The sequence below is a fragment of the Anabrus simplex genome, chromosome 5, assembly GCF_040414725.1.
Source record: "Anabrus simplex isolate iqAnaSimp1 chromosome 5, ASM4041472v1, whole genome shotgun sequence".
In the NCBI taxonomy this organism is placed as follows: Eukaryota; Metazoa; Arthropoda; class Insecta; order Orthoptera; family Tettigoniidae; genus Anabrus; species Anabrus simplex.
In genome coordinates, this window is record NC_090269.1 from 42,203,987 (window position 1) to 42,219,188 (window position 15,202).

At 40.9% G+C, this 15,202-nt stretch overlaps 1 protein-coding gene across 1 annotated transcript in view; it reads right to left on the reverse strand.

Annotated features, from left to right (window-relative positions):
- The window catches only part of LOC136874341 (phospholipid-transporting ATPase ABCA1-like), a 372,334-nt gene that overhangs the window by 87,963 nt on the left and 269,169 nt on the right, over positions 1 to 15,202 (reverse strand). The window contains 1 exon segment of the mRNA XM_068227760.1: positions 9,110 to 9,336. Coding sequence (XP_068083861.1) covers positions 9,110 to 9,336 — 227 coding nt within the window.

Here is a 15,202-nt window from a genome sequence, read left to right on the forward strand (position 1 = left end):
CTTCGAGGAACATATGGTGCACGTTAGGGAAGTATTGCTACGGTTAAGGAAAGCCGGCCTTACAGTGAAGTTATCAAAGGTAGCTTTCGCCAGACCCAGCATGTCTTTCTTGGGACATGTAGTTTCTTCTGAAGGCGTTTCCATAGATCATTCCAGAACTCAAGCCATTAGGGATTTTCCACCTCCCAAAGATGTCAAGGGCGTTGCTCGATTCATTGGTATGGTCAATTTCTTTAGAAAATTCATCCCTAACTTTGCTGAAGTGGCTGCCCCGTTGAACGACCTTAGGAAAAAGAATGTAAAATTTACTTGGGGTAAAGCCCAGGAGGAAGCTTTCAATTCATTGAAGGTCGCACTGATTAATGCACCTTTGTTAGCTATTCCCGATTTCGAGAAACGTTTCATTGTCCAAACTGATGCCTCTGGGCGTGCTATTGCTGGCGTTCTGTTACAAGAACATGAAGATGGGCGTAGGCCCGTGGCCTACGTATCTAGGGTCCTCAATGATCTGGAGTCTAAGTACTCCATTTATGAACTAGAGTGTCTAGCTGTGCTGTTTGCTCTGGAAAAATTTCGATCATTCATTGAACACGTCAACTTTGATCTGGAAACCGACAATCAGGCTCTTTCTTGGGTGTTGAACCGACCCAAAAGGACAGGTAGGATAACTAGATGGGCATTACGGATCTCATCCTTTAATTTCAATGTTCGCCACATTCGTGGGTCTGAGAACGTCATCGCCGATGGCTTGAGCAGGATGTTTGAAGGTCATCCTTGTGCGGAAGCCAACCCATGTGTCGATGAGCTTGCTGTCAATACCGTTGGAGTTAGTGCCATCCTCACCGACTCCCCATTGCTGTATCAAGAAATTGGAGATCATCAAAAAACTGATCCGGATCTGAAAAGGATCATTGATACAATCAGTAGCGGGATCGAAGTGAAACCTTACTCCTTATCTAAGGGTGTTCTCTGTTGTAAGGGTCGCAAGGACCATAATTCCAAAATTGTCGTTCCTAAGGTTCTGGTACCTGTCATTTTCAAGTATTACCACTGTTCACCCCTTGGCGGTCATCTAGGAAATTTCAAAACTCGTTTGAAAATCAGGCAATTCTTTGTTTGGAAGAAAATGGATAGTGATATCAGGAACATGGTCAAATCTTGTAAATCTTGCGCCATCAGCAAACCTAATTTGAATAACCGGGTGGGATTATTGTCTTCATCACAAGCTTCGCGCCCCATGGAACGACTGTTCATAGATTTCGTAGGACCCCTCCCCCGATCTTCCTTGGGAAACACCCACATTTTTGTCTGTATAGATGCCTTCTCCCGGTTCTGTTGGATCTTTCCCACCAGGTCCACTAATTCACGTACCTCTATCTCCTGTCTAAATTCCATCTTTGCATCATTTGGCCCACCTAAGTTCTTAGTATCTGACAACGCTAGTTCTTTCACCAGTAACTCCTTCAAAAGGTATCTGTTTGAGTTGGGCATTTCGCATGTCACCACTATTCCATACTATCCAAATCCTTCTTATGCAGAGAGGTTGAATCGGAACTTAAAATCTGCGTTGATAGCGTATCATCACGACAACCAGTCCAAATGGGACTCCTGTCTGCATTGGTTGGCACATGCTTTCAATTCCGCTACTCATGAGTCCCATGGTAAGACGCCTATGTCTTTAATGTTTGGCTATACTCCGTACTCCCCTATGTCTAACCTGCTATGTATTGAGGATCTTCTCCCAGACCTATCTAGGCCTAATGATGTTCAAAAGATCTGGAACGAAGCAAAAAGGAATCTAGCTGTGTCATACGAAAAGGTCAAAAGGCAGTACGATAAAGGGAGGAAACCGTCAAAATTCAATGTTGGTGATCTCGTGTATGTTAAGTGCTACCCAATGAGTAAGGCCGTGAATAAGTTTTCGGCAAAACTTGCCCCTAGGTACCAAGGCCCGTGCACTGTGTTGGAGTTCTTGTCTCCCGTTTCAATTTTGGTAAGTGACCCTGTAGCAAAACGTATTAGGCGCGTTCATGTTTCTCAAATTAAACCTGGTTGATCTGGCAAATTGTACCGCATCTTCCGCTGGATGGATGCACCTTTGGTAGCTGACCTGTATCGTTAGTGAATTTAGCACGCATACTGTGGGATGGCGAGCGAGTCAATCTGGTCCTTTCTGTGCCTCGTGTTGGTGACTCTAATTTAGTACTTCTTGTATGTTACTGTTTCTAGGTGTGGATCCTTGTAGTTAGAGATTGTCTTTCCTTTATTGTCTTGTGATGGTGGTATTAATACCTTGGAATTGATATACTCGTTATCTAACCTTATGCTTATGTGGTGCGCTAACGAAGTTCCTTTGGGGAAATCTGATGACATCTAACTTAAATTGTGCTTTGTTGTCCCTCTGTTTTCTTTAGGCTTATGTAATTTCAAAGTTTTGATTCTTCTGTGGCTCCGCATCGGATTCCTTCCGCTGAACCCTTCGATCATCTTGTGACTTGATCATTGCTGAGCTATGGTGTGCCTGGGATGGAATGTAAGGGAGTGTGTCTGGTGCCTGAGTGTTTACCATTTTGTCATCCTTTCATAGTGTGCGTGTGTCTGAAGATGTGTGGTGCTTAGTCATGATTGGGTTGCTATTTGTGCCATTTTAGTATTGTACGATTTCTGATTGTGGTGTGTTTCGATCTATTGGTGTCGGAAAAGTTCCCTGCTTGCCTTCTGCATGGACTCCGTGTCTTAAAGGTGTTTCTGTTCCGGATACTGATGTTTGTATTCATCCATGATTGAGAGATCTGACACTCCTACCTTTGGGCACTCTTCGCGGCTGTTCTAAAGGTGGTTTTCTATGCGTGAACCCTCTATATTATTTTTCCTGTAATGGGTTTTTGGGCTGAATTTATCTTCCTAACCTTTTGGTTTTGGGGTTATGTAGAAAATCTGTCTCCGATTTTTCCTGTGGGCGTTCGGTTGGTGCACTCCTGCCAGCATTATGGTTGTATCTCCTGTGTTGTAACTTGGTAATGTTGTTGTGAGTTGTTTGGATCCTTTTGAAATGTGGACCGTTAGTAACGTTGTGTAATTTTCCTTATCTACCGGTTGGCGTGTGGAGTTTTCGGTGGTACTGTCGGACTTCCTTCCTGAGGATATTTCTCCTTTTGTGCTTCTGTGGGATGGACCTAGTCCTTAATCTGTACCTGGTTTGCTGTTGTAATTTCTGCTTTGTATTGTGCTGTTAGGTTGTGGTCTGTGAGCACGCGTTGAGGATAGTTATCCTTTACCTCTCTATTGATAACCCGTGCTGCTAGCTTGCCATTATTTAGGTAATCGTGTTTGGATTACGTTGTTTGGCTGTCAAGACACCTTGGTTGGGATGCGATTTGTCCTTTAATTTACCTCTGTGTCATGGTAGATTTGGTTGTTGGTTTGGTATCCACTACTCCGAAGAAGCACACCTTAGGGTGGGCCATTCTTAGTTATCTCTTGGCTCTGGGATTTTCGACTTGTTCTTCCTCACGCAGAATTAGGTTCGTGGTTACTATTCTGTACCACGTTGCCCGGTGCATTTATTTTGGGTAGTTGTATCTTGATGTGGCCGTTGTGGATGACTGACTGATCGCGATTTTTCCATCTGGTAACCTATAGGAGTCTCCCGATTGCCCATCGATGCTACTCTTGCCTGTCTTACCTCTCGGTAACTCGAGTGGTTTCTGCGTCCCTTCTCTCTGATGGTTTTCCGTTGGTCTGTTCAAAAATTAGTTTTCTATGCTTGAGTCCTTACCTGTGTTTTGTTGGTGATCCTGGATAAGTTGCCGATCCCAGTGTGGTTTGTATTTTGCTCAACCCCTCGTTCTTGACCCTTGGACTGATTGACGAGTTCGCCACTCTGTGGTTGTGTGTGTGTCACTCCAATATCTAAAAGTGTAATTTGATAGGTCATTCATGTGTCCTCTTAGTTTAACGTCTGGTATTCTAAACCATATGTTCCAAGGACGTCTATTCTTTGGAGTGGTCCTGTACCTTTATTAATATATTTTTCTTGTGGATGATTTGTGCTTGAGTAATATTACCGCTTTCACTTCCGTTATGTTCATGATCCTTCGGGATATCTGTCTTAGTCCTAGTTGGTATTATGTGTTGGATTGTACCCTATGTTTCTATGTGTTCTTGTTAATTGTTTCTCCACGTATCATGGCTAAGTGTCCTTCGTGGGAGAGTAACATGGTATATTTTATGTAGTTTCCCTTTGATTTCTTAATTGTCGTTGTATGGACCCTTCGTTTCCTTCGGTACTATATTGGACCAAGTGGAGAGCTCTGGGCTTCAGCTAGTTTGTTGGTAACTAGCTTTATGTAATGTTAATTGGTGGATCTGTGGATCCTGTACTGAAGACTCACCTACTTTAATTTCCTGATTTGTTTTTTGTTCCTCCCTCTTCTTGTGGTTTTGCCCCCATTCGGGTTTTCCGGTGCGTTTCATTCCCCTGTTGTCTCCCTTTGCAACACAAGATCATGCATTTCCTTAATATCATAGGAGACTTGTAAAGGTATTCATGCATTAAAATTAATTTACCACCGTGCTTGAGAAAATAACCTGGATGCGTGGACTTATAATCATGTGGTTTTGTTTAATTTTGGTCAGTATATTCGTGATTAGTGTGGGAGTTGCCAAACCTCAAGGTGAACTGCGTCATGTGTCATAAACTGTATCATTGTGTGATGCATTGAAAACATGTGTATTAGGTGAACCTGAAACTTTGGTGAACTCTGGTCATTGTGCTCTCTATTTGATGATAAACATTATTCTGGTGATTTTCCGAGTGCTCAGTTAACGTTTCTGGACACTGATGTTGATCGCACCCCCCCAATTATTTCTAAAAACTATGTGATATGGAACTGTGTCTTGGACTATTAACCTGGTCATGTGAACTACTAACTAAAATTAGTTAATCTTGGTGGTCGTTTTCTGTTGGACTACTCCGCCCAAATTTAGTGTATGTGTGACCACCTCATCATTGATGGCATGTGCATGAGGTTTTGTCGTCGATTCGGGGCGGGAGGGCTGAGACAATATTAAATAATGTGAGCCTCCCCATTATAACCATTTTGAACTGGCCCTGCGGCCTAGAATAATTTGTGTCAAACGGCTTACGCCAGGATACCTTGTTTTAACTTACTGTACGCAGCGGCCATCGTTTGGCCTGGTGTTGGTTGCGCATTACTGCGCATGCGCCGGCCTACTTCCAGGCTGTCTGGCTCCTTGCTCGCTTGCCGACGCGAGACAGTTCGCTTCAGTCAGCCATGATGTGCGCTTGTGTTTTTGAGACCTACGCCATGGAGAAGTGGATTTCAAGAAAACCCCCGTAATCTTCGTTAACGGGGATTTTCCCCGTACGAACTAGTTGAAAACCTCCTACCTTTTCTTCTGAGATTTTTTTGGATTTATTTTTTCGTCTGGATACTTCACAACGAGGTCTGGATGCCAGCGGTGTGACTGTATTTTCTTCGTCAACAACGTCAGGTTAAAATTCCTCTCATTTCTTCATCACCAAAGGTATGTACCAGTGTTTGAAATCATTCTAAACGTCGACCAGAAGAGAATTTTGATACTTTCGGAGATTTCTGGAAAAGTAATAATAATAATAATAATAATAAATATTTGGACTTCGTCGTTAAATTAATATCAATTCGTGTGTGTGGTATCGGAAATCTGAAAAACAGTTTCGGCAACTAATCACAGTAATGTGGAAGGTTCACCATGAACTAAATTGGAATTATTAATTTAAAATTTTACTGATCTACTTTTGGCACTTAAATTGTAACCTTTTTGTAAACCAAGGTACAGTCCCCAAGGTACCGAGCTTTACCTTTCTTCGGATTTCTGTTTGCTTTCCTGTGTTTTGTTTTCTAATTTGTTTGGTATGTTTTCTCCCCCCCCCCCCCTTCTGGGGTTTTTGGGGTGAATTATTTTTCTCTAGCCTGGTTTCCTCCGTGTTTTAGGAGGCGTTGCTTTGTTTTGTGGTTACCTTGGCAACGGTTCGTGTGGGTATTGTTGTCGGGTTAAGAGTTGTCTGGCGTGTTGAGCCTGTGTGGATCTTGAATTATATATATTTCGGGGTTGAGTGTATCGTTTACTGTTTAAATTATTTAATTTATTTTCTCCTCCTTTTATGTTGTGTTACCATTTCCTTGCCCCGCGTGAGGAGGTATTTTAACGTAAAATTCTGTTTGTCTTGGAAACTGTCCTTGGTGGAAACTGAACGATTTCAAATTTGGTAATTATGAGAAGCGACCGCGTTGAAGATCCATTTTATGGAATAATTGTTAACTTAATACTTTTTTAAATTTATTTAACTATCCGTGATCGATCACATTTAATTTAAAGGTAACATTTATGTAAGAAAGTCTATTGGTTTTCCGTTGTTTTCTGATCACATTTAATTAGGTACGGAGGTCACCCTTTCTTTCTTGTTGTTTTCATTAAGTTCTCTATTTATTATCTGTTAAAGAGTATTTATTTTTCATTAATTGTTATTTAGTAATGAATTAATTTTCTTTTAAACCCCACCTGGGTATATTCTAATTTATTTTACTTATTGTTAATTTCCTTTTCCATTTTTCAACCTTACGTTGATTTTATTTACATTTTGGCATTACGTTTTAAAAATAAACTTAGGCTTTATCATCTTAATGACTTGGTTTGTTACCTACCTTTTGCCCTTCCATTAAATTTGTTTCAACTTAATTGAAGTGTCGGTTTTCATTCGCCACGTTCGGTGGAGCACTGCCACCGTTTTTCTTGTGCATTTACTTCCACGGCCTTTAAGTCGCTTTCCTCAGCTGTTTCCGGTAAGTTTTTCTATGTTCTTGTTTTTTTATATTGTGACTGTACTTGTTGTTGCTCTTCTTGTGCCCATCTTCTCCCTCGTGTTCGCTATAACTCCCATTTTGGGGCGGACACGCTAACAACCTTCTCACCAGGGTTTCTCTCTCTCTCTCTGTCTCTCTCTCTCTCTCTCTCTCTCTCTTCCTCTCTCTTCTTCTCTCACCCTGGTGGGTACGGTTATTCACCTCATCACCCCTAGGTGGTACCGGGTTCCTAGAGGGTGGTGAGCGGTGAGAATTGGGACACGCAAGCCTCCCCACCACGGCAATTTTCTTACTACAACAATGCAACTTCGGCATACCAAGATCAGCCTAAAGACGACGACGACGACCACCACCACCACCACCACCACCACCACCACCACCACCACCACCACCACCACCACCACACCTCAGGAACAGAGGTTATCCCAATCAAACTTGGTATCTTTCAAGGCGATGCTTTGAGTTCATTACGGTTCTTATCATGTTTCAATCCTATCTCTGGGACCCTGAAGATGACCAACTATGTATATAAAATAAAAAGGAATAGATGTAATCTTCACAAATTAAACCACTTCTTCTACATGGATGACATCAAATTATATGCAACAAATAGATCCCAGATGGCTTCCCTCATCAATATTACAGAAAACATTTCCAAAGACATCTGCTTGGAATTTGGTATAAGCAAATGCAAAATAAACAATTAAAAAAGGACAATGGTATAGGACAGAAGGAATAACCAATGCAGCTAATCAACAAATTGAAAGCATAGGAGAAAATGAAACATGTAAGTATCTAGGCTTTGAGCAATCAATCAAGATCAAAAGTAAACTCTAGAAAGAAAAACTCATACAGAAATTTCAGCACAGACTCTACCTCATCTTAAAAACTAAGCTTAACACTTCCAACCTATCAAAGGTAGTCAGTCCATATACTGTAAATACACTGACACATTCATTTGGTGTTCTAAATTGGTCTCAAACAGATCTAGAAAGGACAATGCTCATGGTACTAAGCACAGAATAATGCATCCAAATCCATGCATATAGAGAGTTATAATGCTGAGGAGATGGAGCGGGGGGGGGGGGGGGCAGAGGCATTCTTGATATCATAGCTCCACACAACCAATAAGTAATAAACCTGAGGAAATACTTCCATTGCTGGACAGATGACAGCATTCTACAAAGAGCTGTGACTGAAGCAGATCTATACTACACCCTTTTGAATTTACATGAATGCCACATAAATATAAAACACACAAACATCCTGCAAAGGGAAAAGATAGAGAGAGGGGCAGGTCAAGAACTTCATGAAAAGTACTACAATCAGAGCAATGACGAGAACATTGACAGAACTTTCAAACTCATGTCTGTCTATGGGAGAGTTATTTTCAGAAACTGAGGATTCAACCAGGCAATCCAAGATAAAGTGATCCCAACAAAGAGTTATAGGAAACACATCCTTAAAGATCCTACTAATAAGAATGATGAGTGCGGGAAATGCAGCAGCAGCCCAGAAACCATTCAGCACATCATCAGCAACTGCAGATTACTAGCGCCATCGTAAACTGACAGACATAATGATGTTAGCAATACATCAAGAAATTGCCCTGACCCGATCTTTGATCCAGAAAAGGGTGCCTTACTACAAATACTCCCCACAGTGTGTACTGGAAAATTAAAATTTTAAACTGTACTGGGATCGAATGATACAAACAGATAAAACAACTCTGCACAATAGACCAGACATAACATTAACAGACAAAAGGAATCACCACACATCTCACTGACATCGCTATTCAGAATGACCACAATATGAAACAGAAATACAGAGAGAAGGTCGACAAATACACTCCTCTGGCTATGGAAGTAGCAAGGATCTGGAAACAAGACAGAGTTACAATTCTTTTTTTTTTCTCCCCTTCCCCCCACTGGTCTCACACCATAATCACTTCCAGAAAACTTAAAAGACACTACAGCTCCCTATCTACACTCACAATGTGGCACAAAAGGCTGCAATTTTGAAGACCTGAAACATCATCAGAACACTCCTGAATGCTCAGTACGGACCACAAATAGGAAAGGCTGCAACCTCCATAGCGAAGAGAATAATGAAGACATATATTGTAAAGTTACATAAATAATGATTAAGTTCTATTTCTATCGAAATAGGTGCTATATTACTAACTATAAAATTGTGAAATAATAATAACAACAATAATAATAAAAACAAAGTAACCATACCTGTCACCATCAACAAAAACACATCTAGTGCCCATGCCGACAGGTCCTAGCAATTCTCTCTCATACTGTGCTGCTGTTGCTACAGAAGGCTGGTCATTGCTGAATAGCACATGGTTTGGTGGACCATACAACCAGGGCTCAAGAGTGAGGGGTGGTGGCATATCCAATTTGGGCAGCACAGTAGTGAAGGCTAGCGCCATGCATACAAAGATTACTGGCACAACAAGCTGGAATGAAAGAAACATGTATTTAAATGTTTACAATAAGGCACTAATTTAAATTAAGTATCATACAGCAGATAAGAAATGCATTAAACAAGGAAAACTGTGAAGCTTTCCATAAGATAGAAGCAAGAATAAATGTTTCTTACTGAAATGTAGAATTATGAAAATTCTACTTAGTTCTGGCTGTGGATTCAAGGTAAAAAGGATTCAAATTATTCATAAACACAACAGTTTTTATTTTCCTTTATGGTACGTGTAAAAATGACAAATGCTATACATGCAACTGAAGAGGCTATAATGCCCGAATGATACTGACAGCTATGTTGGCAGAAACAGAAGTTCCTGGATGCTTCGCCCAACTTGAATAGCTTAAAAATGATGGGACAAACTAGTAGAGACACCCTGATCCTGTTGCCTTGCAGGTTTGGTACAGGAGGCTGCAGTTAGAGGTACTTGCCCCAGAGCAAGATTCAAATAAGGAAAGGAAGAAGATAGCTTTAGATTAAGCTATGTCTCCAGTAGCAACCCAAGATTCAGTTGTGCTCATTAATACTTTTCCATTTATACGAAAATACTAAGGATGTCCAGATAGAAGAGATGACTAATACTAAGAACTATTAAAATTTACATAACACTTACCATAAGATATTAAAGTTGAAAATGAGAAAAGTAGCTGGAATTGATAAGATTTCTGGGGATATACTAAAGACAGTGGGGTGGGATATACACAGTTCAAACAAATTAGGGGAACATGTTTTGTAACATCTGGTATGTGAACGTTAACTTGGTAGATGGGGTTCCAATGGTTGTACAGAATACCTTGAGACCTTACCTACTCAGGGTATGTCAAATCGAAGTTATACTCCATCAGTAGGCGTAGCCATGCATTAAACTGTCAGTTGACCCCTCAAAACAAAGTGAATAGTGGTGTACCTGTGTGTCGTCATGAGGAACACAGACTACTGCGGTCATTTGAGCACATTATACATAAACCAGCACATTACATGAGACATCTTAACGGGGTTCAAGTTGCAAGGGCCGTCACTTTGATCCAGGAAGGATGGACTTCCTGTCGTGTTGTTGTGGATCTCAGTGTCTCTCCATCAGTTATTCAATGCTTGTGGGATCACTACAATGAGACAGGCCAGTTCACAAGGAGGGTTGGACAAAGTCGTGGACGCATGACAACCCCACAGGATGACCGATATCTGACCATCTGTGTGTTGCGGCATCATTCAGGAACTGCCAGAGAACTGCAACAAGACCTCAGGAGGATCACTGGATTCACGGTGTCTGACCAGACAGTAAGGAACAGATTAAGAGAAGTGTCCTTACAACCAAGACATCCTGTTCGAGTGCCCTGTTTAATGCAGCAACATCGCGCAGCTTGCCTTCTGTTTGCCCGTACCCACATCAACTGGCAACTTCATCAATAGAGACCTGTCTTGTTCACAGACGAGTCCAGATTTCCCCCGACACAGCGTGATGGATGTCAACATGTATGGAGACACCGTGGTGAGCAGTAGATGTTAAATATTGTCCAGAAAGGCAACTGATTCAGACAAGGTTCTGATGTATTGATGGCCATACGGATCTTGTTGTCGTCCGTGGTAATCTTACCGCTGCAGGGTACATCGAGCAGATACTGCTACAGCATCTGTTGCTTGCTGCATATGGTGTTGGCCCTGAATTTGTACTCATGTATGACAATGCCAGGGCTCATGTAGCGCGCATCACCAGAGATGTCTTGCGAGAACTGGACATTCAAGAGTTTGAATGGCCAGCAGTGAGTCCCATCCTTAATCCCATCGAGCATATGTGGGATAGGCTTGACAGAAGTGTTCGTGAGTATCCTGTTCCACCACAGACTCTGCAAGACCTCGAACAGGCTCGCATTGAAGAATGGGACCTAATACCACAATGTGACCCCCGTCGATTTATACGGAGCATGCCACATACATACGTGCCAAACTGTGACAAATTCTTGTGGAGGACATACACCATACTGAAGCTCTCCAACTGTGATAAAAATCCACCCTGGAGGACTGTTATCACTTTGTTTTCGCCCCTATTTGGACAGTTCCATTTGTGTTCTGAAAATGAACGCAAATCCATCAATGTTCTTTTGTATACTTCGACAGTAAAGAATAAAGGCTTAGATGGTAATATACCTGGGTGTGAGGTATTGTTTTGTGGAGCATGGCATACGTTCAAACACAATTTCCCATAATTTTTTTTGAACTGCGTAGTACCACATCTGAAGTACTTATCTGATTATTGTTTGCATGAAGGAGTTATACCAAATGAACAGAGAGTTGCTACAGTAGCCCCTGTGTATAAAGGAAAGGGTGATAGACATAAAGCTGAAAATTACAGGCCAGTCAATTTGACATGCATTGCATGTAAGCTTTGGGAAAGCATTCTGATTATATTAGCAATGTTTGCAAAATGAATTAGTGGTTCAATAGAAAGCAGTTTGGGTTTACAAAAGGTTATTCCACTAAAGCTTAACTTGTAGTATTCCAGTAAGATATAGCAGATATCTTGGATTCAGGAGGTCAAATGGACTGTGTTGTGATTGACCTCTGTAAGGCACTTGATAGGGTGGATTCTGGTCGACTACTGGCAAAAGTAAGTGCAATTGGACTAGACAAAAGAGTGACTGAATATTTTGAGAAAACAAATCTCAGGGAATTAGAGTAGGCGGACCTTTATCTGACCCTGTAATAATTAAGAGGGGAATTCCCCAAGGCAGTATTACTGGACCTTTATGTTTTCTTATACCCTATATATAAATGGTACGAGTAAAGAAGTGGAATCAGAGATAAGGGTTTTTGCAGATGATGTTATTCTGTATAGAGTAATAAGTAAGTTACAAGACTGTGAGCAACTGCAAAATGACCTCAATAATGTTGTGAGATGGACAGAAGGCTATGGTATGTTTATAAACGGGGTTAAAGTTAAAAGTCAGGTTCTAAGTTTCACAAATAGGATGTTCTGGGTGATTTCCAGCGAAAGAGTAGCGTTACAAAAATGTTGCAAAGTTTGGGCTGGGAAAACTTGGGAGAAAGGAGACAAGCTGCTCACCTAAGTGGTATGTTCCGAGCTGTGAGTGGAGAGATGGCGTGGAATGACATTAGTAGACGAATAAGCTTGGGTAATGTCTTTAAAAATAGGAAATATCACAATATGAAGATAAAGTTGGAATTCAAGAGGACAAATTGGGGCAAATATTTGTTTGTAGGAAGGGGAGTTAGGGATTGGAATAACTTACCAAAGGAGATGTTCAATAAATTTCCAATTTCTTTGCAATCATTTAAGAAAAGGCTAAGAAAACAACATATAGGGAATCTGCCACCTGGGCAACTGCCCTAAATACAGATCCTTAGTGACTGACTGAAGAAGAATGAATGGTTGGATCCTGAGATTCCGTCACAGCCATACCTATGTAAGTAGATGAGTGGATGTACTTAGCTTTGAAGAGCTTGAGTTTGCTGAAATATTGTTGCGGTGTATCCAACAATAACACTTTGGAAATGGAGAAATAAGAATTCCGAAGATGTTGCATATATTCGCAGAGCAGCATGAGCAAATCAAAGTCTGAACAAAGTTATTGCTCAATGAAGACAACAATTTTAAAAACTCCAATTTTCTCCCTCACAACGATGACCATGATGATGATGATGATGATGATGATGATGATGATATTGTTCATTGAATGGTATTTGGGAAGCATTGTGAAATACAGCATTCTAGTCGCAAAATACCGATTAACAACATCAAGGAAACATTTTGGATAATTGGCATCAAGAAAGTGGTATGCAGCCTGTTGAAAAAATGCACGATTTGTAGGAGGTAACAAGCAAAACCAGTTGAACCACCACCTGCGCCATTATCCAAGGACTGTGTAAAGTATGCAGCAGCCTATGAAACAACGGTCACTGACATGACTGGACCATACAATCGGGGAGGGGGAGGTATAGACAGTACTTTTCACATGAGCTGTGTACCATGTTGTAAAGTCCCTCGCTTCAGAATGTTTCATGATAGCATTAGGAACATTTAATTCACAAAGAGGGAGAGTTCCCATCATATACACTAATAATGGCACCAACTTTGTGGGCACAAACAACAGCCTAGGTAGACTTAACTGAGAGGAAATAATGGCAATGTCAAATGCGCAACACATCAAATGGGTCTTCAATTCCCCTGTAGCACCATGGGAAGATGGTGGGAGAGGTTGGTCTGAAATAATTCTAAGCAGAAAAGTTCTAAGTTACGAAGAGCTTCAAACCATCCTGCGTGTCTCTGAGGCAGGACAAACCTAAAGAAATGGGGCTTCAGTACGGATTCCACATTGTGTAAATGATCTTTGTGTATTGGTTTCTATGACACCAGTATTTCATCTCATGAAAGTTTAATCTTCTGAACAAATTGGGTTGTATATGTATTTTAATGCCCACAAGTTTCTTTACTAATGCATCCTATTTCAGTTCTGACACAATACATAAGAATAAAACACCTAATACAGTGACCAGATTGATATTTAGCATCCTTAACTTGCTGCAAGGTAAAATTTCCCTATCAGATGCAATCCAGATGATATGCCATGATACTGAAGAGTTCTGCTTCCCCTTCTCCAGGATAGCTAGGGGCGTGGCGAAGGAAATGCCCAAATAGGGGCCGTAGGTGCTGTGAAAGAGTCAGTTTCCTGTCAGTATTTCACGCCGGTACTTGTAATCACTCTGTTATGTTGAGACGTGAAGTTACATGGTAGTTTGCTGGTGAACATCAGTGAAGATAAATGTGGTCGAGGGATCTTAGCTTCTGACACAAACTATTTTCTAGATTTAATCAATCTCAAATGGAACTAGGCAAACATTTGTACAAAATATATTTCAGTGTGCAGTATTATTTTGGAAGAAGAAGTTAATTATATTAGATAGCACAATATGATTGGAACAGGCTATGTCAATCATCATGGACATTTACATAAACTAATACGAGAATGTTGCATTGTGGCCGTTGTACAGCCAATCTTGGGGTAATTCATGATATTTTAAGTTGAATGTGCTAAGCAGAATTTGCAAACATTGGAGACAATAACAGTTCTGCTCGTTGTGAGTTAGGAAGCCGAGACAATTATGTTATTAACGGTACACGTCAGGTTGGGAGCTCATCATATTGGAATGCCACAGTGAAACAAAGGAATAACTAACATTTTTACGAAGACTCTGTAAATAAGACTGAATGAACTACTACAGGGGCTAGAGATGAAAGGGGTAGCCGTTTCCAGGTAGGAGAGGGCAAGGACTGTAGGCGAAAGACGAGTCACCGTCAGGGGAGAGAAACAGGTGAACGACACGAGAGGTTGTTGACAAACATTTCCATAGGATGAAAGCAGATCGCAGCTGATCGAAGTAGGAAATTTCAGCATGTAAGCGTTAATTTTGTTTTCATGTGTGTATGGATGTTAGTGGATAAGATATATTATAAATTAACACGTCAAGAAATGGTAAGCAAGAAATAATGCGAGTGATACCTACTATCAAAATGTATACAAGTGTCGTGTGTTATGTTGATTACGACGCAATGATGGATTCCACCATGAAATAAGTAACATGTAACAGGAGCCTGAGGGAGACAGTGTGCAGCTGACATGATGTAAGTAAATAAATGTTGAAATTATTACCTGTGTAAATGTAAGACTGTAGACCAAGATGTTGTCCGTTTAGTTTAGATCTTAGTAATGTAGTTGTTAGATTGATTTCACGCACCTAAATAATTCCGATTATAAATGAGAGGTGTTGGTGGTAAAATCAGACCCTATTGACGAGATTAGGACAGTCGGGGCTGCGATCGGGAACTG